General features: G+C 42.0%; 1 protein-coding gene across 1 annotated transcript in view; it reads right to left on the bottom strand.

The window, feature by feature from the left end:
- ELMO1 (engulfment and cell motility 1) overlaps window positions 1-23747 on the bottom strand; it is a 588614-nt gene that overhangs the window by 3548 nt on the left and 561319 nt on the right. The window contains 3 exon segments of the mRNA XM_017860159.1: window positions 3471-3548; window positions 12175-12257; window positions 19713-19820. Of these exon segments, the coding sequence (XP_017715648.1) occupies window positions 3471-3548; window positions 12175-12257; window positions 19713-19820 (269 nt within the window).

Raw genomic sequence — 23747 nt, 5'->3', positions numbered from 1 at the left:
TACCATATGTAAATTGTACAGCTTTAGGATAACCAAATAGTTGATGAGGCCAGTTTCTCTCTATCCCTTTAATAAATAAAGAAGGAATTATAAAATTAGGATATCAGCCTTTTGCAACCTCTAATGGTTCCAAGGATCCAGACAACAATCATCAGTGCCTACTAATATCCAAGAAAGGGGAGCCAGAAGTCACCATGAAAGTACAAACACCACCGCTGCTGCTTAGAAAGGGAGCCTGATTTGATTAATCCTTTAACTACAATTCATAGGACATACAGGGGACAGATGAATATATGAATTACATTGCAGGTTGTGGTGAGAACAATAATACCCGCCTTCCAAAGATACCCACATCCTACTCCCTGGATCCTGAGAATATGTCAGGTTCTGTGGAAAAGGGACTTAAGGTTGCTATCCACTGATCTTAAAATAGAGAGATGATCTTGGATTATCCAAGCAGGCCCAATGTAATCCCAGAGGTCCTTAAAAGTGAGAGAAGGAAACAGAAGAAGAGTCAGAGTCAGAGAAGTGACAGGTAGAGGGAGATCTGACTATGGAAGAGGAGGCTGAAGTGATGTGATGAAAAGGTTCAACCGGCCATTGCAATGGATGGAGGCCAAAGAGTGCAGGTGGACTCTTGAGTGAAAAAGACAAGGGAAAATTCTTCCCTAGAGCCTCCAGAAAGGAACACAGCCCTGCTGACACCTTGATTTTAGCCCAGGATACTGACATTTGACTTCTGAAGTCCAGAATTGGAAGATAATAAATTTGTGTTCTTTAACACTAAATTTGTGGCAGTTTGTTACAATAGCAACAGTAAGCTAATACATAAAGTTATAATCAGCACAGTCTAGACTATTAACATTACAGGTTTAATGACCTGTTTTTCCCAATAAATAAATTTCAAGGAAAAAAGGCACATGCTCATGATTGTGAGAGACAGAGAAAGAGAAATCTGTAGATTGAGAGAAACCCAAGAAACATGTCAACCAACTGCAATGCATGGATCTTATTTGCATTCTGACTTGAACAAAGTATGAAAGAAAAAAAACACAAATGAGACAATTAGAGAAATCTAAAAATTGACTGCACATGGTTTAATAAATAAATACCACATTCTTAATTTATTTGTGATCAGGGTATTGCAGTTACAGTTTTTAAATTGAGTCTTTATTATTGGGGGATGCATACAGGAATATTTATACATAAAGTGATATCCAGATTTGCTTCAAAATAATCAGGGGTGGCAGCTGGGTGATGGTGGAAGAGTAGATGGGAGCACAGATGAACCAGATTGGCCATGAGTTGGTGATTGCAGAAGTGGAGTGATGGGCCTGCCAGGAATGTGCGAGCTCAGTGCCTGCTCCTTCTCTTCCTAGCTCCACAGTGTAGGGGTTAAGTGAGGGGCTTCTGGAGTAAGGCTGCCAGTGTTTAAACCCCAGCTCCGTCTCTTACTACTTGTGTGACCCTGAACACGTTTCTTAAGCTCTCTTGCCTCATTTCCCTCTTTTATTAAATGGGGATTCTTTCAGAGTTATATGAGGGTTAACTGGGGTGAAATATACATATAAAGCATTAATGGTGCCTGGCAGAGAGTAACCCAGGGTCATTATACTTATAGTTGACCCTTGAACAACATGGGTTTTAACTGTGTGGGTCACTTATACACGGATTTTTGTTTTTTTCAATAAAACTTACACCAAGTGTGCCTGTCTCTCCTGCTTCCCCTTCCACCTCTTCCACCTCTCTAGCCTCTGCCACCCCTGAGACCTCAAGACCAACCTGTCCTCATCCTACTCAATGTGAAGACAATAAGGATGAAGACCTTTATGATGATTCTCTTCCACTTAATGAATAGTAAACATATTTTCTCTTCCTTATGATTTTCTTAACATTTTCTTTTCCCTAGCTTACCTTATTATAAGAATACAGTATATAATATACATAACATACAAAATGTGTGTGAATCAACTGCTTATGCTATGGGGAAGTCTTCTTTCTGGTCAACAGTAGGCTATCAACAGTTAAGTTTTTGGGGAGTCAAAAGTTATGGGCAGATTTTGAACTGTGTGGGGGGTCGGTGCCCATAACCCCCATGCTGTTCAAGGGCAACTGTATTAACCTTTCTATTGTTGAGGTATTCAGTTCTGGGAGGTCTCTCCCTGCTCATTTGATAAATGAGAATGTCTGTAATAGAACTTTCTATTGTATGTTGTAATTATGGAAATAAAATGAGGTAATAGAGAGGAAAGTGGTCTGAAGTAATTAAAAGTGTTCACAAGCATATGGCATTTTTCTCTTCATTGTATCTATAAGAAGTGGCAGATATGAATAAAAACCTGGCAGTCCCAGAGCATTTATCTTGATCTGGAATTAATGTACACTGGGGAAAACAGCCTTGCATAGATTTAAATAATATCCAAAGTTCTACTATTTTAAGTAGTTTTGTATACAGCTCTATACATCTTGAATATGGTGGCCTGTGTAGAACCACAATTTTATTTAAAAACAGAAACAGTAGGACACAGTATCTATTTTCAGAAAGATGAAGACAAAGTCTTACCCTTCAGCAAACTAAATGTCAAGTGACACAGAATTATATTTAAGCACCATTCTAAATGCAGGATTTGTGTCTAATCTTTCCTCTGTCTTTGGGATATACAATTTTATTCAAAAGCTTCAAACCAGTGAAAACCAGATACTGAATAACTTCTAAATGAGCTAAATGTCCTAGGGGAAATGGGGAACAAACATCAGATTCTATTAAAATGTTCTCTTCCTTTCTAAAAGCTGTTTATGCAACCACATGCAAAACAAAATTTGAATGGTATCATCTAAAATAAAAGTTTCAAGCATGATGTTGGGTTCCAGTTTATAAAAGAAAGTTAAATCAGCCATAACTGCCACTTTATCTTACAAATGCATTTTCCTAGATTTATGCTAAATATTTTAAATATAGCTGACAGCGTGCTGCAAGAAGAGAAACAAATTATACATATAACAAGATGTCAGAAAGGAATAAAAGCATCTCGAAAATAAAATCCCAACAGCAGAGACAGCCCTAAACCTCTTAAAATAGCTTAAAGAAATTTGGTAGAAAACCTACTTCCTCAGATGTTTTAAAGAAGAGAGACCAGTTTATCTTGGGAAAATCCAGACCAAAAACGAAAAATTCAATGAAAACCAAAGCTGTAACCAGGGCCGCTTCTTTCTCTGGATTAACAACTATGCCTTTGCTGCATTTGAGGCCTTTTACATCCTTTTTCTTTACCAGGCTACTAAGAAGTTGAATCTGTTGCAATGGGCAGTTTGTCAAGAGGTTTCTATTCTACTCCAAGTCAGCAAGATGCCCCTTGGTTCGTCATTTTTTTAGGCAGGTCTATTTTTCTTAAGCGAAATTTCTTTCTTTCTAATATTTTTCTTGAGAAAAGATTACGTTCTCTCATAAATTATCCCCCCGAGACCCTTACCTCATGCTTGTCAGGAGCGATGAAGTTCAGTTGGCAGTTTGAGTCATACAAGATGGAGAAAGCAAGTTCAAGCACCTCCTACAAGAGATGAGAGAAAACAGCACCTTAAGGAAAATCGGCACATTTCATTTTGCCGTTGCAAATGGCTGCACATTGACCATGGAATAGGGCCAGCTTGTCTAGACAAGCAGAGCTGCAATGAGGCTGATGGAAGGAGGAACCACATTCTTCAAGGTTCACGGCATGATGCCCTCTCTCCATTGAGGGCGGTCTGTGTACCATCTCATGTAATTCACATGCAGCCCATGTAGCAAGTGTTTTCATCCCCTTTATGAGGCGGGGCTTAGAGAGGTTCAATGAGTGTCCAAGGTGACAGCCCCCGCCTCCGCCACCAAAACTGTGTTATTCTCCTTTCTTCGCATCTCCCTTCCAGAGAGGCCACAAAAAAACAGTAAACTCCCAATCAACAGCATTAAGGACTGCCCTTCCTTCTATCATCCTAAGACAGACAGAGAGGCCCACAGAGGTAAGAATTCCCTAAAATGTGGACGCTACGCCAGCTGTAAGGAGGCTTCTAGGTGAGCCCATTATCTTTACATCTGTCTTTGACCTCTGAGCTACTGTACAGTAAAGGCTACACAAAGCTTAGGTTTTACTCAGCAGAGACTCCAAGGTATAACAGAGAAGCATGGTCTCACTCATTGGTGATCACTTAGGGAGTACATGCAATCAGCCAGGCCCCAAAGGTCCAGGGACCAAGTGACATTTTCATTTCATTGCAGATGAATGACCAATGGCCAAGGCACTCAGTGTCATGTCTGATATGTACATTAAACCACACTTCTCAGACTGTACAAGCTGTACCAATACTGGGTAGGATGATCATTCTAGTGGTCTGAGTGGTCAGCAGAAGATGAGAATCATCAGCTCATCTCAGCATCCTGAGGACTCCTAGTCTGGAGGGGAAGGGCCAAGTGTATCCAGACCAACACTCTACACTGTTCTAGCATGGAGGTTCTAGTATGTCTTCCTTCTCTGTGCTTCTATTAGGCACCAGGGATGACCATCCCTCTCCCCTCCTGTGATCTGCGAGTCACACTGCTCAGTAATTGCCCACAAAACATTCTTTCTTAGGGAGCCAGATCTCTTCACATCATTCTCTACCTTGATATCTGTTAGACAGTTTGTCTTTCACCTGTGACTCACAGCAAAAATGCCCCAGAAAGATAAAAGGCAAAAAGATGAGGTCAGTGCCTACAGATTTCAGAATTTCAGATGGATTAAAGAATTATTCCAAAGTGGCTGCATCCCTGTCCCGACACAGTCCATCATCTAACTATTTCTGGCTCTCATGGAGTTCTCTGTGTCTGGTTCACCTCCAGCTGTCCCTCAATGAGAGGGGGCAGGACTTGTTCTGAGGATAGACCTACCAGCATCTCACATTCAAAAGGTCTCCTCACCTTGACAGAAATAGAAACAAGGGAAGGAAAGAATGCTGAGTCGTGGAATGGGAGCTATTCTGCAAAAATGCTCTCCTCATTTTCTATTCTTCTTCTTTAGGCCCTGACTCAGGCCTACCCAGTAAAGACAATAATGTAAAAAGGAAGTTTGCTGAAACAAGCAAACAAAAACAATTTGCCATTAAGTACAGCATCTGTTTCCATAACCATCTCTCTTGGGACTTTTAATTTATAAATTAAAAGAGTCACAGACTTACTATTAGTACTACAAATTCATATTATTCTTTTTAAAAAAAAATCAGTATGAAAATACATATCAAGAACCAGAGATGCTATGCCTGAGATAATTTCAAAAGAAAAATTCAAAAGAAAGCAAAAGCCAAATATTATTATCTGAAAGAACATTATTAGAAACTAACCTCTCCCTCTTTTGGGTAATAAAGATACCATAAATTAGCCACCAAGGGAAATATATTTGGCCAATCATTCAGTAAGATAATTATGGGGAGCCAAAGTTAAGTGGAGAAAAGCATGAGACATGAATACCATGTATACACTGATCACAATTATGAATAATTCCTACCTATGGACAGAGACTGGAAAGAAATACGGGAAATGAAAATAATTATGGTAAGGTGATAGGTCATAGGTCATTATCTCTTCTTACAACTGTTTTTTCAACAAAATGCTATGCTATAATTTCAAAATTCATAAAATTGTTCTCAGATTTGGCATGTTCATTAAAATGACAATTTCTTCATGAATCTTGGAGTCATTTATTAGGCAAACTCTCTGACTCATACTTGAGAGACTGGAGAAAAAGGAGGGAGTGAACTTTGCTTCTGAACAACCAGTCAGGATATTACAGTGGCGTGAGGGGGCCCTCGGAGGTAAACAGGAAAAGGTAAAGTTCATCCAGGCCCCTTTGGGCTGACCCTGGGTGACAAGTGCCTGACTGCTCAGGGAGATCACGTGGCCGATCACCCCTGGCTGACAAGAGCCGGTGTGAACAGCACCGCAGCCCAGATGTGCTCCCGACAGGATGCTGAAGTCACTCGAGACCGGAGTGTCAGCGTGGTTACTGCTGTGATACCTTCTCTTCTGCAGGGGCATGGAGAAGGAAGGAAAAGGAGGGAGCATGCAAACTTTGGGCTTTGCCCTTCTATGACATATACCACTCACGACGTGAATGATCGGAACTGTCATGACCTAGATTCCTGATAAACACAGGCAGGAAATGGGAAATTCGTGAGAATGTCAATTCCCACTTTAATTTCACCAAAGCTGCCTGGGAGGGGGTGGGAGGAATTAATTCTCTGAGCTGCATGTCTGTGTTAAAGGGTGCTCTCGCTTATAATGGGTTTGATTGATGTCTCTGGCTTGCTGTTGTTGAGTCACTGGTGAAGGTCAGCTCTTCAGCACTTGGAGCAGCGAGGCTGCAGAGCTGGGAGCAATGGCACCTCTCAGGCTAACACTCCAGAAGCTGCCACCTGTCCACACCGTCCATGAGGGAGAAGGTGCCAGGTGGTGGAGGAGTAGACTGTCACTGATCTGTGTCCCCCTCAGGGCCTACTTGCCTCCACACACCACAACACTCACTTAGACATTGAATGCTCAGGGGCTTTGTTGCTCATGACTGAAGCTCTTTTATTCCTCTGGTTTTAATGCAGTGAAAAACCACATCTATAAGCAGCCTCTCTCCATTCTCTGCTGCACTGATGCCTGCTTGCCACCTTGTCATGTGGAGGAAGCCTGAGTTCTAGGGAAAGTGGAGGCAGAGGAAACTGAACATCCTTCCATGCCCTGAGGCCCCTGACCTTTGTACTCAACACTCTGGCCCTGGGACAGATGACAAGGCACATTGTGTCAGCGGATGCTCAGGAAAATGGTTCCTGGGTTTGGGGACTGCCATCTTCCATGGGTCAAATGCGGAACTGACTGATGACAAGAGTAGAGTTCTATGCAACATATTTTCAGTGTGCAGTGTTGGCTGCCAATGCTTATGTTGTTTGAGGGTAACTCACCACATTTGGCCATTTTGCTAGCATTCACTTAACTATGCTGGTTCTCTATTTATCCAGGTCATCATGAGGGCAGAACCTTTTGATAAAAGACACAGTGTGTCTTTTCTCACAGTGGCACGTGTGTGGGTGTTAAATTATGGTCACAGAAATAGCAGTAGATTTCAGAGCTATAGTGTATTACTGCCCAGGTATCTATGAATTTGAGTTTCTATTTTAGAAGGCAAAAACCACTCATTCATGTAGTACATAACAGAGATTACCTTCTTCAGGTAGTTATAACTCTCCAGCCCTCATCTATCTTAGCAGCATAACTGGCCAAGAGTTCTCCAGCCCATATTCTTCTCCTCATCCCCATCCATCCTATACTCTGAATTCAGTGTTTTCCAATTAGAGGATGCTGTTCACATGAGCAAAGGCCCTTGTGCCTTTTCAGACTGTTTCCCCCTCTTGGAAAGTCTTTTCCTCACTTCTCTGCCTGGCCAATTCCTTTTCAAAAGCTAGATCAGATGCCATTTCCGGCATCAGCCTTTCTCAATTCTTCCAGGCTCCCTCTGTGTTTAATTTTTTTTGGCATAAACATATTGAATTGTAATTGCATATTTAAATATAAATCTTATCTACTGGACACCTAGGGCCAGAGGCCAGGTCATATTTATCTTTGGATTCCTGGCACCTAGGACAAAGGAGATGCTCAATACATTGCTGAATGAATGAATGAGTGGATGATGAATGAAGTAAATGTAAATAAAGGGCTTTCTGGCTAAGAGCAGGATTTTCAAACTGATGCAAGGACATCAGCTTCAGTACAATATGCTTCTTATTTCAGGTTTAAGCACCACACTGGAAAAACAAATGCTTAATTATGGCAAATAGGAAGATGGAAGCTTCTCATACACCAAATACACTCCTATCTGAATCAAAGAATCTTCACTCTGGTGGTTTCATGTTGACTGCTGAACTAAAAGCCCCAAATCCAGTCAAACAAGTACCAAGAATGCCCACCTTAAAGCACACAGCCACAAACCAGCTTATTTTTATAGAGTTTGAATTTAGAATCCTTAATCCTTGTAAATCTAAACCTTCCAACTGAATTTCCATCTACTCATGGCAATTCTTTTCAAGTCTCCATGAGAAATTTTCTGATCCCTGTGTGAAGAACCCAGCATTTCTTGTCTCCATAAAAATGCCTGCTGCACTGACCTCTGTTAAACATAGTAGACTCTAAGCTCCAGAAAGACAGGACCCCGGCTACCCCATTTACATCCTATGCTATTTCAGGCACTCCCATGCTGACTGACTGGATGATTGACTACACGAACAAATGCCTCTGCAGCAGACACCCCAAGGGAAAGGACCAATTTTCTTCTTTCTGTTCTCAGGGCCCTGCTGGGAACATCAGCAGAGACTGAGTGGGTGAGAGGATGATCAGTTACCAACACTCTGCCATTAACGAAGTATCTCCTTTACTGATGCCAATGTCTCAGTTTGCCTTGCTCGGTCATTAAGTTAACCATGGGTCTCATGGCACAAAATGTCAAAAGCTGTTCCACAGCTGGAAACACTGTCCAAAGAGCCAGCAATTTGCCTTGGTTATCGTCCATCCACTGTGCACTGACAGACCTCTTATGAACACATTTTGGTCGATTCTCCTTTTAGGCTGCAGGTCCCCCTTTCCTACCCAGAAATCCCAGAGGTAGACAGGAGGGCACCTCTGGAGTACGGGGAAAGAAGTGTGGGTTGGGGGGTTCAGCAGGTAAAACTGTGGCTTTCCTTCTGCCTTTTGATATTTTTGCTTGATGACATGGTATATATGAACGCTACTAACATTGCAAGACAAGCAAATTCCATATATTTGCTAATTAAAGGGCCAGGCTGCTTGAAATTCTGCTAGTATCATCCCTCATATCAGACTGGAAGGGCCCAGGGTAGCTAGAAATATGGGCCAGTGAGTCCCAGGAACTAGCCTCTATTTGCTGTCTTATCTGTTTACAGTAGCATACTCCATCCATCCATCATCCTCCAGCTGTCCATCCATCATCCATCTATCCATCATCATCCATCCTATGTTTCATGAGTCTCATGACAATACGTGAAAAATAAAGGTTGCAAAACATCATTTACTTAGTTTTACTTTTTTAGTCTCCTTTAAGTAGAGAGGAGTCTGGTACAAGAAGGCCAAATATACTACCTCACATGTTCAAATGAAATCATCTCCACATCTGTTATATTGGTGACTCTCATTTTTCTCTTTGTTGGCCAGGCTAAAAGTTTATCAATTTTATTCATCTTTTCAAAGTACCAGTTTTTGGTTTTGATTTTCTCTACTGATTTCAGTTTCATTGATTTCTACTCTAAATTTTATTATTTCTTTTCTTCTGCTTACTTTAAGCTTAAATTGCTCTCCTTTCTTAGTGTCCTAAGGTGGAAGCTTTATTGATTTTAGTTATTTCTTCTTTTCTAATGTAGTCATTCAATGCTATAAATTTCCCTCTAAGCACTGCCTTCACTGCATCCCACACATTTTGGTAAGCTGGATTTTCATTTTATTTAGTTTGAAACATTGTGCAATTTCTCTTGGGAATTCTTCCTGGAACTGTGGGTTATTTAGAAGTGTGTTGTTAAATTTCCAAATATTTGGGGGATTTTCCAGCTGTCTTTCTGCTACTGATTTCTAGTTTAATTCCATTGTGATCTGAGAACATACTTTGTATAACTACTATTCTTTAAATTTTTTAAGACATGTTTTACAATCCAAAATGTCATCTATCTTGGTGAATGTTTCCTTTGAGCTTGTGAAGGATGTGTATTCTGTCGTTGCTGAGTGGATTATTCTATTAATATCAATTAGATCAAGCTGATTTATGGTGCTGCTCAGGTCATCAATATTCTTGATTTTCTGCCTGCCTGGTGTATTGATTACTGACCGAGGGATGTTGAAGTCTCCGATATATTAATAGTAATGAATTTGTCTATTTCTCCTTTCTGTTCTATCAGTTTCATAACTCATGTATTTTGATATCTTCATGTTAAGTTCAGACATGCTAAGGATTATTATGTCTTCTTGGACATCTGACTTTCCCACATTCCATGGTGATGGTTTGCCTTCAACCTCAGTTCTAGAAGATAGGTCCAAGAAAACTTGCTGATTTTCACTTTGTTCTGCTGTTTTTTTTTTTTTTTTTTTTTTTTTGAGATGGAGTTTCACTCTTGTTGCCCAGGCTGGAGTGTAGTGATGTGATCTTGGCGCACCGCAACCTCCGCCTCCCGGGTTCAAGTGATTCTCCTGCCTCAGCCTCCCAAGTAGCTGGGACTACAGGCGCCTGCCACCACGCCTGGCTACTTTTTTGTATTTTTAGTAGAGACGAGGTTTCACTATGTTAGCCAGGCTGTTGGTCTCGAACTCCTGACCTCGTGATCTGCCCACCTCGGCCTCCCAAAGTGCTGGGATTACAGGAGTAAGCCACCGCGCCTGGCCCACTTCTCCTTTTTCTGAGGATGGGAGCACAACTCTCAAGCTCTTTACATGTTGGGGCAGAAACAGGTGGTCCCTCCACACCTATTTTACATAATTCCCTCTGTCTTTATTTAGCATACTTGAATTCTGGCAGGTTGCTATTTTTCCAGGTACACCCTTCCTGGTCTTCTCTGGGTTGCAGACTCCTAGACCCCTATTACTGCCAATTTCTCCACACTGTTTCCAGCTCAGCCCCAAGTGTTATGTAAATGTGGGGACCTTCTCGGCTGAAGCAGAACCAGTGCTCTCCGAGATTGTGGAGAGAATACCTGACATAGGCAGCATATGGTAATCCTGGCTGGTGTTGAAGAAAGTCTGCCCCACAAGAGGCGAACCATGAAAACTGGAGATTTGCTGCTAAAGCTAAGGATGCTTCTCTAATCTGCTCAGCTATAGAATCTCTGTCTCCCCACAGCATGGAGAAGAGAGAAACGGAAACCCCCATCGGTGCTGTGTAACAGAGAGGCCACAGATCCTGGCCTCTTGGGCATACCCTGCCATCAGTATGCTTGCCAATCAGATGCGTTACATGACAGTGCTGTGCTGGGCTCAACAAAGTAGGAGTTTCCATGGAGTTGAGGTGAGTTATACTTATAGAACTTAAGAAGGAAAGATCTTACAATCAGCCTCTTACAATCAGCCTCTTCAGCTGCATCCCCTGCCCTCTGCCTTCCTGAACAGTATTTTCACAGCACTTTTGTTTTTCCTTAACTATAGATAGGGCCATCCTGCAAAGAACTGGATTCTCTTTGTCTTATAACAATAGAAATTACAGAGTGGAAACTATTTATTTTAACTCTGATTAGTAAATAGATTGTGTATCATTTTGGTGTTCCTCTTAGACACTGACACTGGAAATAAAGATGCAATCTATTGCTCTATGTGACATTTTTGGTACCAGATTATCTGGAATACTTTTGTTCATTAATGGTATAGATCACAAGATTCTAAGAGGCATAAACAAAGAACTGGCTCCCTGATGGCCTCTCCAGCGGGCAAAAGAAATTCTTCTATCTTTTCAAATAATGTTCCCTCCTGTGCCCTCTGTAATGGAATGATAATGGAATGGGTGGTAAACTAGGAGGGGATGGTGAAAGGTATTGCAGTATGAAAGGTATTGCAGGGCTTAATACACACCTCTGGGAAAATTTTCTCCTTCAGTCTGAGTTGGAGATATTTCACAGCCTACTTTCCACAATGCTGAAGGGTATCAGGCCTTTAAAATTTTCTAAGATTCTTTGAGTCAGCTGCTCTCTGCCTGTCCTAGGCTTCGCTGAGATCCCGGGGAGGATATTAAGAGCATGATTACAGCAGGAGAAAATGAAAGCTATTGGGGTGGAAGTTGGAGAAGGGAGAAATAAACATAAATGGGGGAGGTTAGGAGAGGCCCAGGGAATGGATGGATGAGCAGAGGGGGCTCAAGAGAGGACAAAGTGACAACAGTAAGGGCAATTCTCAGGGTTGGAAGTAGACAGGAAGTGAGGGAATGGAAGAGATGGTGAGCATCAGAAAAGGTGTCAGGAAGAGAAAGAATGAGGGTAAGAGATGTAAAAGGAATCGGGACAGGAAACAGGAGAGCTGAGTAAGAGAGGTGTGTCTGAACACATGCACACACACAAACACTGCTATAAAGGAGGGCTGCGCTGGCTGCAGTTGCTGACTGCACTGGGCAAACAGAGTTATTTGCAATAATCTGTAAATCATACCTTGTTTTGTTTAAGGGCACCTTTCTCTTTCATATGAGGGCAGTCCTTTCCCGTCACCACGGCTTTGATATCTGCCACCGGCACTGCAATTCATAAAAGAAAATGCAAGTAACTACATCATGTGAAAGCTTCGATGTCAATAAAGAAGCAGGACTAAGCACTGGGTCCACTACTGTGGTTGCCATTCCCAGAAACTACTGCAAAAAGAGAAAAGAAGATTGTGGAAAAGAGGAAGAGAAGCCAGGTACTGTCCCAGGACTAGAAACTAAAATATATCTTATATTCTTGTAAAAAGCATCCCTGGGGAGAAAGAGCTTGCTTGTAAGCAGAATTTGGTTCAGTGAAACAAAGACCATTAAAAAAACACCCATCGTAGTACTGTTTGAAGTGATGGCATTAGAAGCAGCAGTAGAAATAACAGTGATAGTAGTAACAACAGTGATACTCATACTGATATTACAGAGGGCTCCTGTGTGACAAGAGCAATGCCAAGTGCTTTACATATATCAGTATCTCTTGCTATAGCATTTGCATCTATTTAGTTTCTGAGTTTTTGGATAATGAGAGAAAGCAGCCCTATCTCAAAAAATTTATCCAACTCTAAATAGTTCTGAACTCTCACTCTCCAAAATCTCTTTCACTGCCATCTCATTAATTCTGTAAAGCAGGTTTTATTATCCCTGTTTTACAGACAACAAAACTAAACTCAATTAAACAAAGGGAGAATTCCTTTCTGATACAGGATTCTGGAAATAATGCAGTTAGACAAAATGATGTTATCTTATGTCTCACTCTGGAGTTGGAGGAAGATAAGAAAAGATATGGAAGGGTTTGTGCACTTAAAACTTTTGTTAAGATCAGGTGAAAGAGGCTGGGAACAGTAAGTGGATCATGCCTGTAATTCTAGCACTTTGAGGGGCTAAGGCAGGAGGACTGCTTAAGGCCAGGACTTTGAGACCAGCCTGGGCAACATAGGGAGACTCTGTCTCTACAAAACATGAAATGAAAATAAAAAAATAAAAACAAAAAGATCAACTGAAAGAAAGAAGGCAATAGGATGGTTTGGAACCTTAATTTTAAATAATGCAAAGTCATCTGCCCCTCTCCAATCCCTAACCCTCCAGCCCCATATGGGTTTATGAATCAAGGTATGCACACTGGCTAGTGTGGCTTTACCAAGAATTTGGGATATGTGGGAATGCCAAGTAATCAATTCCTTAGACTCTCTTAATGATGAAGATGATGAGAGATTTCATAGTTAAAGCTCACATCTTTTTATTGGGCAACTGGGTTGTGAAGGTGAGAGATAAGAATAAAATTACAGAATACCTAGAATATTAAAACAATAGACAGGAAGGCCTCAAACTCCTAGAATAGTAAAACAATAGACAAGAAGGCCTCAAATGCTAACATTTTCCAGGTGCCCTAAAATTATTAAGAACTTTGTCCATATCTGTTGACACTCCTAGGCCTCTCTGTAACCCTAAGAGTGGGGTTGTGATGAATCCTCCAGGAATCTCTGTAGGTTCTCCTGCCATATCTCACCACATCTTGCAACCTGATTCTGGACCCTTCTGGTAGACATTACTTGTAGTTATGAATAGCTGTCTCTTCTTTCCTTCTGGACATATAGAAAACTACACTTCCCAGCAACCTTTGCAGTCAGGTCATGTGATTAATTTTAGCCAATGAAATGTGAAAGGAAATGCTACTTTTCTAGGTGGAGGCCCTCCATTCTGTCTTCCCCTGCTGCAGAAACTGAAGGAGTGACCTGTTCCATCCAGATGGCACAGGAGAGGCTCAGGGAATGGATGGATGAGCAGAGGAAGCTCAGGGAAGACAAGGTGACGACAGTCAGAGGGCAATTCCTAGGGCTGGAAATAAACAGGAAATGAGAGGATGGAAGACATGGTGCACACTGGTCTGTATAACGTGAGTGAGAAGTAACTTTTTGTTGTGCAAGCCATGGAGATTTTGGGGTTGTTTATCCCCGCAGCACATGGTAGCAATATAGCCCCACCTGACTGATCTCAGATCCCTTTTCTGCCTCTTTGCCTGACCCCCTTGGGGTTGGCATCTTCCTGTGGGTGGTCCCTGTGATTCCTGAACCCACCTTTGACCATGAACACTGACTTCAGTTCTCCTCAAATCCATTTTCATAACCAAGAACTGGCCTCCTTTCCTTCAGTAGCTGAGCTGGCTGCCTAATCCCTACCCTAGGAAGGGACATTTGGATACTCTGGGAAGTTGGCTAACTTTCCAATGGAAAACCACCATTGAAGTGAATGTGATATAGTCAACAAACTCATTCTAAAAAACGTTCTCAAGATTCAAATAGAGTTTGAGTCACAAGTGCCTTGTAGAAAGTTTTTTTGTTATAATATACAGCATGGTCCATGAACTAGAGAGAGTGTCCACAGTCTACAACTGGTAAGTTAGCCCTCAGCTTTGAAAACCCATCGTATGGAATGTGATAAGAGTAACACCATAGTCTGTCCTGGGGGTGGTCTTCAGAATCTCTAACAGAAAGGCTTCCAAGGAGAAGAGTCACTTTTTCACTACGTTTTGTGGAAGTACATGTATTTTTTTTAATATGCATTGTCCCTTGTCCTAGAGACCAGCTGCTACATCATTCATAGGATTATGACTAAAAGGAAAACAAAAGTTCTAAAATACAGTGTAGCTTTTAAAGGTTGCTTTTTGCATAGTTTGTCTCTAGATGCACCAGAAGATTAGGCATTGGAAAGGCTCAAATGCTGGCCTCGCTATTCTCATGAGCAGAAACAGAGGGGTCAGACCCATATCTCCAGAATCTACGCTCTAAGGAGGCTGCAGGGGTCTCTTGATGACTTCAAAGCCAGGCTAGCATTTTGATGAGGCCTTTTTTGTGGAAGCAAGATAAAGAAGTGGGGTCCAGATCTGTGAGAATCTGGGTCACCAGTGAAGAATGCACCTTCCCACCACATTTACCCCCTGGGGCATGGCCTCATTTCTTTCTATGCTTTTTATAGTTTGAGCTGGGTTGAGACCATCTTAATGCAACACTCCTGTTTTACAGATGGGAAGACTGATCCTAAAGGGAGGAAATCAATTATGCAATGACACAGAGCTAGGCTAGCAGGGGAGAAGAGCTGGGTTTAGTGCTTCTTCTTCCACTCCATGTTCCCTTGTTAGGCCATGATTTCTCCCTTTGTAAGGGGCCAGCCCCCTAAATCATGCTGAGCACAGCTCTAAATGTGGTTATCACTTCAGATGTTCAGGAAACTCTTTGATTGCTAATACCTGTGGAAGGAAGTTTAATTGTGATTTAAAACAAAACTACTACTGAAAAAGCAAATGTGGCCACCCACGATGAAAACAGTTTCAGCTTTCATCACTGAGATCCAAGTTCAGGCAGAAACCATTCAGAGGAAGTAGCTAGGAAGGCTTGAGCTCTTGCTGTGTGCACAGCTCCATAGTAGAAGCTCCTGTGGGTACAAATATGAGGAGGTACAGGCTGATCCCAGGATAGCTGCATGAAGAATCTGGTTTCTTTGGCCTAGCAGATCAGCCACATGGCATGGAATGGTGGGGAGAGATGTGCCTTTGGAATCAGAGTGCCAGGGTTTGAATTCTACATCCACTAACCCCCTCTACTACTTTGGGCTTAAGTTTTCAGAAGCTCAGTTTCCTTGTCTGCAATGTGTAACTCTAACATTATCTATCCCATATGGTTGCTCTGAGAGTTAAATCCTGATGCTGGAACTGAGATCACTGTTGGCTTTTAATCTAGGCAGTACCCAGTAGTGGGTGAAAATCTGGGCCATGGATTTAGACAGTTACATTCAGATCTTTGCTTTCCTATTTACTAATCTTATGACCTTGAATAAGTTACTTAATCTTTCTGTATCTCAGTTTCCTTTCTGTAAAATATGGACAATATTATCTACCTCTTTAGGTTGTTGAGAATAATTTATGTAAAGCCCTTAGCACAGGGCCTGGTATATAGTAAGCACTCAATAAATGCCATTTGCAATTATTCCCATTACCAATAATCAGATAATGTTAATTCTGTAGATGGAGGGACCTGAATTATTCTCTGTGCTTTGGTGACCCAAATTGCCTACGGTGCCTCCCTGTGTTGCCGCTCTCCGCATCCACTGGAGCAGGCTTAATCTCCGCATGGGCGGGTGAGCCAGCACTTTCCTCCCTGCCCCCTCTGATGTGGGAGCGAGGAATGCTGGCCTAGATTCTTTCAAAGGGAGGCAGTGAGGAACCCAGGGCATGGCTGGAAAGCAATGGGGTCCTATGTTTGTTGGGGGCTATGACAACCTGTAAGTCAGCTTGGGAGGGATATGGGGAAGGTGGGGATGTAAGAAGATGTCGATTTTCAAAGGCCAAGTTTCCTGACAAAGAAAAGGAACACAAAAAGAAAGATTTCCTAAAGCTTTGGAGAAGACAGCCGAAGAGGCACCCTCAATCATGTGCACTATCTGTATTAAGAAAACTCTATTATACTATTTGATTTGTCAATAGCTCAGTATTCAGCACTGATTAACTCAAGGGGCGCAAGACAATCTCTGCCTTGGTCTCAAGACAGGGCAATGGTACATGGCAAGAACAATGACACTGAACATTCATTAAAGGCACGACTCATTTTTCCAGTGGAATGGGGTTTCTGACTTTTAAGGGTTCCAAGAGGTGGCTATTTTGCTCCAGGCAGAATGCAGAATTGGAATTAACTGCAAACCAAGGTGGCAGGCCTGCAGCAGGAAAACTTCAGCTCCCTAGGCGGTTTTTTTTTTTTTTTTGTCTCAGGCACAGGATTGCTTCAATTCAACTCATTACATGAGTATACCCATTTCTCTAGCACATACGTGCAGAAGGATACAATCTTACCAGTACACACACACAGTCTCTCTCTCACACACACACACACACACACACACTCTCCCACAAGGTGTGGATAAATACTTGTGCAGATAAATAGATCCACACAAGGATGCATTCTTAGTTCATCATGCAATGGATAAACTGTTTTTGGAGCAGCTCTTTGGAACTTCATTTCAGAGGAAAACAGTTGCTAAGAGTTTTGGAGGCATGGTCAGGAGGGGCTATCACAACCCCTTCAAGAACCAGCCTTGCTCAGCGGCCACTGTGAAAAGCTGTGTGGAGATTTGCAGCTGTGGCCTTGCTCTCCTGCACTCACCCTGGCAAGCTGGCTCTCCCTGGCGTCAGCACCTCTGGTTCCAGGTTAGTTCTTTTCACGCTGGAGTCTTGGGGGTGAGGGTCTTAGCAGAGCTGGGGGACATTAGCTTGTGGACAAGACCAGGAACTGCCCCTACACAGGGCTTTGTTGCTGTGGCTGCCAATTTCCTAGCTGGCCATTTGCATGGGGGTGCTGTGCTAACACCTGGTAAACCTGTCAGTCAAGTGCCTATCTTTGGGTTGAGAAGTGATTACATCCCTGTAAACATGGGGCTAAACACTATGTCCTGTTAGTGGGAGAGCAGATTCACTGGACCATATGGGGAGTCAAGTTGTGTTTGTTCTGTCCTGACCACTTTTCCCCTTGTGACAGGTTAAGAATGGGGCTGTGGGGCCCGGACCTCCTAGGGAGCTGCTGTTTGTTCCAACCAACAATAACCTCTAACTCTTTCTGTTTAACCACTGCAGAGCAGTGATTCCACATCGCTGGGCTCTGGTCAGTTCCTAGTTCACAGGGGAGTTCACACCAGTGAGATTTGCACCAGTTAATAGCAAATGCAGAAAAATGAGGACACCAGTGTGAGTTTTTCAGAGAGTGAATTTAGTTTAGCAGAAGGGACTGTCTTTTATCCAAGATTAGGTCCTTCTTACTTTTTATTTTCTTGTAATCAAGGGTCCTTTCTTTCATGAAAGGGTTGTGATATTAAACTTTAGTTAGATTTTATTTTTTTAATATCCTTTTTTTTTGGCCCAAGTTAAAAGTTAGCAACATACTATCAATTTACTTCAACTTTTTTTTTTTTTTTTTTTTTTTAATTATCAGTGAAAGCCACGTTTGGGGAATGACAGCTCTCAAAATGTGCATGTCAGAACCACCTGGAACATCTGTTAAAACGGAGATGGCCGGTCCCCACCCACTGAGTTTCTGGTTCAGCTGGGCTGGGAATGGGGTCTGAGAATGGGCATTGCTAAGAAGTTCCTAGGTGATACTGCTGTTGATGTTCCAGGGACCACGTTTAGAGAATCACTGGTCTAGCTTGGCCAAGGGGGGGTGGGGAAGGCTTGAACTGTAAAGGGAGGATCCTCATTTACAGGTAGAGGCCCAGGACACCCCTAACTCCTGCCCCAAAGCAGGGAGGCATAGACAGTGTCCCAGGCTCTCTGCAGCAGTGGATTTCAGATTTCTTTCTGTAAACCCTGACTTAGGGAACCAATACTGTGGGCTGGGAAGAGAGTTCTCCTATGAAAGAAAACAAGATTGTTTTCTGAACTAAATGACACTACAAAGACCAGACTGTCCCATTTTTAAGCTGGAGAAGAGTGAATGTTCCAGGCTGTCTGCCTGAGATGACAGCACAGAGTCTGAATGTGTCAGGAAATTTCCCACTCATGGGTTATTTTCGCCTTCAATGGCCATGAGTTGTAAGGAAGGCAATCCAGATTTGACTTCCATGGGCCCCAGGGTGACAGGACAGAAGGTGTGAGACTCTGGGTAAGGACTCTATCTGGGACACGCTTATCTGAATACTGCAAGGTCAAGGTGACTTTTAAAGGTTATTTAAAAGTGCTCTGAATGTTTTCTCCCTCTCGGATTTTTCTACCTGGGATATCCTCTGAGGCTATGTTCATTTTATCTCATTTCTCCTCAAATTAATTTATCACCCTTGTGTATTTCAGTGTTTCTATAATACTTGTTTAATTTGTATGGCTAACACTGTCAAAATAACCTGGCACCTGGTTCCGTGTGGGGCTAAAAGAATCCTGCACATTACTGTCTCTTCAAAAGAGTGCATGTTAAAACAGACAACATACAGAAAAAGTCAAAAAACAAAGAGAAATATTTAGCAAACAGTAGAGGTAACTGATCATCATTTTCAGTGTCTTTGAGGGAAACTAGCTATATTTGGACCTGCCATTAATTCTGTGTCATAACTATGGGATACACAAAATTGTAAAGAATAAATATTGTAGGGGTCAGGCATATAAATTATGAAAATAAGAAATTATTATGGGTTTTCAGAAAAAGACAACTGACAGAGTCAGGTTTGTATTGTTTTTGCTCCTTGACACAGCACCTGGATAAACAATGTAAAAAGTGGACGTTTGAACCCCAAGTTTACGTCTTGCAGTTAAGATACCTTTGCATCCATTTTACATTCTCTACGTTCCGTTCCAAACCCCAAGTCCTTCCAGGTCTTGTACTTGATGAGATGGCTCGGGCCAAGACTTACAACTAGATGAGATGTGTTCAAAGGGCTTACTTAGGCTGATAGTTTCGCTGCATGATATACTGTGATTAGGAAACAACCAACGGACCAACACTCAGGCCTCTGCCAAGGAGAGCTACTTACGTTTGTCCTGCAAGGAATCGTGAGGCACTTCTCCCTGAGGACTCTCTTCTAAGTCTCCGTAATGCAGGACTTTGTGATTTGGAGAAAGCCGACAATACCAAAACTTGTCTGAGAGAAAAAACACAAGTTTACAAGGTAAGTGATTCTGGTTTATAGAAATACTAGCCTGGTTATTTCTTACTACTCTTGCCTGGAGGAAACACGCAGTTCATCTGATTTGAAGTACTGAGGAAGGGTGAATTCTAGGGCCCTGGACAATGACTTCCCTTTTGATCTTTACTTATCACCTGTCCTGCCTGCTGTACATTTGGTAACCACCAGTAAAGTCATCGACCCCTTCAAGCTCAATAGCAATAGATTTTAGGAGGTGGTGGTTTCCAGAGGGTATTTTATCACTAATGATAACCACCATGGGAACTGCTCCGTATTCATTTACAGACAAAAGAGGGAGGGAGATAGAGAAAACAACAGATTTCTCAGAATGTTTCTGCTTCCACTTTCCTCTCTGAGAATTTCAGACTGTTGAGACAGTTGTGTCCAACGCCATATTTTAGCTGCTACAACAAACCCCTACCCTAGGCTACCACACACACATTAATCATGAACGAATTGTTAGGAAACTGGTGATACACATGGTGGGTGGGATTCATGAGGAATTCATCTAAATAATTCAGGGATTTAGCTAAAGAATGGGGACATGCACAACCATTCTCCTCTCCAATTCCCAGAATTTGCTTATCTGGATAGGCATGACCAGGGGATTAGGGTCATTCTTATAAACAACTTTCTCAACTTTACTGCCTCAGTCTCTCAAAAGTGAGAAGAAATTTTGAGTAAGCCTATGAGGCAGGAAGAAAGAGGCAAAGAGCACTTTTTATAGATTAGGGACTTGAACTGTGACAGCAATGCTTGTGCAGCTGTCTCCTCCAGGAAGCCCCCTTTGATCCCTGTAGCTGAAGGGCCTCTCCCCATCCTCTGAGATGTTCTAGAGTCTCCTTTGCACCACCAGTTTGGCTTGGACTGGCAATATTGGAGCCTAATGTTAACACTTCAGTATTTCCCATTATCTGCTACAGACCCTAGGTAAGCAACTTGCCCTTGAGGGTGTATTGTGAACAATACTGATAGGAGAAGAGGACTCCAGCCCTGACAGTGTGGAAGACTCACAGTCTCTCTGTTGACAGTCACTGTCTTCATAATTGCAGTGTCCCAATCTCTTGGCACAGTGTCTGACACAGAAAAGTTGCACAGTTGGTATTGACTAAGCTGATAAATGAAGACCCAAGGGGACCTGATCAAAATGCCTAAGGCAAGAAGTGTCTGTCACCTACAAGCCCCTTTGCGCCACTGTGTGGTTGGTACCCTTTGAGGCCTTGGCCAAGTTACCTCATTATTGTGCCTGAAATATAATTTGTTTTGAAGCCACTCTGACTAAAAAGCTCTTCATTATATTTTAAGAAAAGTGGTTTTCTGTCTAAAATTGCTGTCACTGCAAACCCATGGTTTAATTATGATTCTTTTAATAGAAACAGAAGTTTTAAGAATGGAATTAAAAGCCACACAATGAACAAAGAAAATGCCCAAATTTGATCCACAAAAGGAGAGCGTCTCTGTGATTCTTATCTTCCTTGTCTTTAAATAGGGTTTGAGAATTCCGAAGCGTAGTCAGAATTCAGCAATCCATAGATTTAAAGGAATCTGAACTCTGGTGGAAAAAAATGAGCAGGAAAAAGGTCATTTAACAGCTAGGAAAACATTTGAAATAGCTAAGTTTCAAAATTATGCTATATATATACCAAACATGGGTCATTTTGCTGGGACAGCATTTCAAAGGGAGAAAACAGTTATTCTCTGAGTAATTCACAGACATTTAAATTAGGCAAATGTGTACTTATGGGTTTTCCATGAGGAGAGCAATTTGGGGAATTTGACTTGTAACTCACAATAGGAATTGTGAATTCCAGAGCAGGAGGCAATGGCTTTCTGAACGTCAACAGTGCTCTTGGGGGCCTGTGGCAGTTGCCTCTCTGCACAGGTTCTTTCCCCTGCCCTATGTGGCTGTGATGATCAGAAAGCCAGCTGGAGAAATCTGCTAAAAAGTTTTCCTTTCCTTGCTGCATCTAGGTGATATGTTTGGCTAAGTGAGCAACTAAAGGGTGATAGAGGCTGGGAAGGAAGACAGTGAGAAGTGGTACTTGGACATGCTGGGCTTATTGTGAGTTAGATCTTAGCCTGTGCTTTATAGGAATCCCTTACTTCTCGAGTTGGGGTAAGTAAACTCTGGGGGGTCAGCAGTGGGACTTGAAGCCAAGCCAATGTGTCACAATCAAACAAGATCAATGACACTCAATTGATTTTGAGGAGAGGAATTAAGAAATTTAACTGGTGCACAGTATAATACAAACATGTATTATTGTAGAGTAAATTGCACAGCTTAATATTCACATGTAAGATATATTGATTTGTAAGACTTCAAAAATTTTGCTGCTCTACTTTCAGGATAAATTTGTTTATCCAATGAATACTTGCTGTGTGGCTGTCTACAATGCACATAGCACTCTACTCGGTGTAGTGAAACATCTTTAGAATGGAAGGCAGACATGAAAGACAAGGCCAAGGAGCTCAAGGAAAAGGAGCTCCCTCAGTTCTTCATGGCAGCTAAGAGAGAAAGATGTTGTTTCTCGGGTCTGGGAAGTAGGAACTGAGACAAATCAGTAACTCTGGCTATCCTATGGAGAAAAATAGGAATGCAGAAATCTCTTGTGCAACATATTCTTACATTTGGAAATGATTATAGAACAGTGGCTATTTATCAGAGTTTCAAGAGGCAAAACAGCCCTCTTCCTTACAAAGTTGCAGTTGATGTTTGTTTAAAGAAAACCCAAAGGGTCTGCAGCAGACAGACTTTCCTCCTTTCCAAAGCTTAAATTCCCTTGACTTGTATGACACCATCTTGTCCTGGTTTTCCTCCTACCTCTATTCTCTTATCCTATACAAGTTTCTTTTCTTCTGTCTACTACTAAAACGATAAAAAGCAAAAAGATCGGTACATCACAGATATAAGTGATGTGTTCCACTCCTCCCCACCAATTAGAAAGTCTTGGATGGATGGCAAAATATTGGAAAAAGGGGCTGAAAAGGCTGAGAAACTTGTCTTGACTCATAATCAAATGGGAGGATACTCAGCCAGTATCTTCCTCACAGTAAAACTGGAGTCCTAAGGTTTGGAAGGCTTAGACGTTGTGTATTTCTGTCCTGAAGGGAAAGCCGCTACAAGGATAGCATCAGCACAGTGCGTCGACATGTTGGGTGAGACAGTTTCAGTGTCAGCCATCAGCAGCAGCTTGATTTGCAGTTTCTTTTATGGCAAGAAAAATGTGTATTTTCCTTTCAAACCCCAGCATGATGTTACTTGTTCCTTTATCCCTCTGGGCGATGAAAGAGTGAATTGCGTCACTAAAAGCAATTAGCAGGAAGCAGTGAGAATGTTATCAAAGATTGTTTACTAGCATTTAGGCGAAAATAAGAGTTAATATGGAGGTCTTCCAGTCAATGACTAATGAGAGTATGTTAATAGCCAGGCTTGGTCTCCAAACCCAAAACAAAATATGGGGAGAATTTCATGTTTCAGTCTTTTTTGTGTGTGTGTGTGTGTGTGAAGGATAAGAGGGAAAAGCTGCTTTCACAGCTCACGAGCCTGGTAAGAAGGGCTGATGAAAGCTATTCCCAATGTCACATAGATTGCTATGGAGCCAATAACCACTGTCAACTGTAATTTTTTGCAGTGCCGTCCAACAGAACTTCCTGCAATGATGGAAATTCTCTATTGTCTGTTTTATCCCATACTAAGAAAACAAATTATAAATTTTCTTTCATTTTAAGTAACTTAAACAGTCATAGGTAGTTCTATCAGACAGTGTAGCCCACTGTCTGTTTTCATCATCCAGGCTGAAGACAAGCTTGGGGCTGCTCCCCAGGTCTCTAGGAGAGCCCAGCAAGGTGAACAATAGCAACCACTGCTAGGTGTGAAATACC

Source organism: Rhinopithecus bieti, unplaced genomic scaffold (assembly GCF_001698545.2).
Source record: "Rhinopithecus bieti isolate Rb0 unplaced genomic scaffold, ASM169854v2 scaffold_51732, whole genome shotgun sequence".
Lineage (NCBI taxonomy): Eukaryota > Metazoa > Chordata > Mammalia > Primates > Cercopithecidae > Rhinopithecus > Rhinopithecus bieti.
Note: the sequence above shows the minus strand (reverse complement) of the source record. Positions and strands in the feature narration are given on the sequence as shown.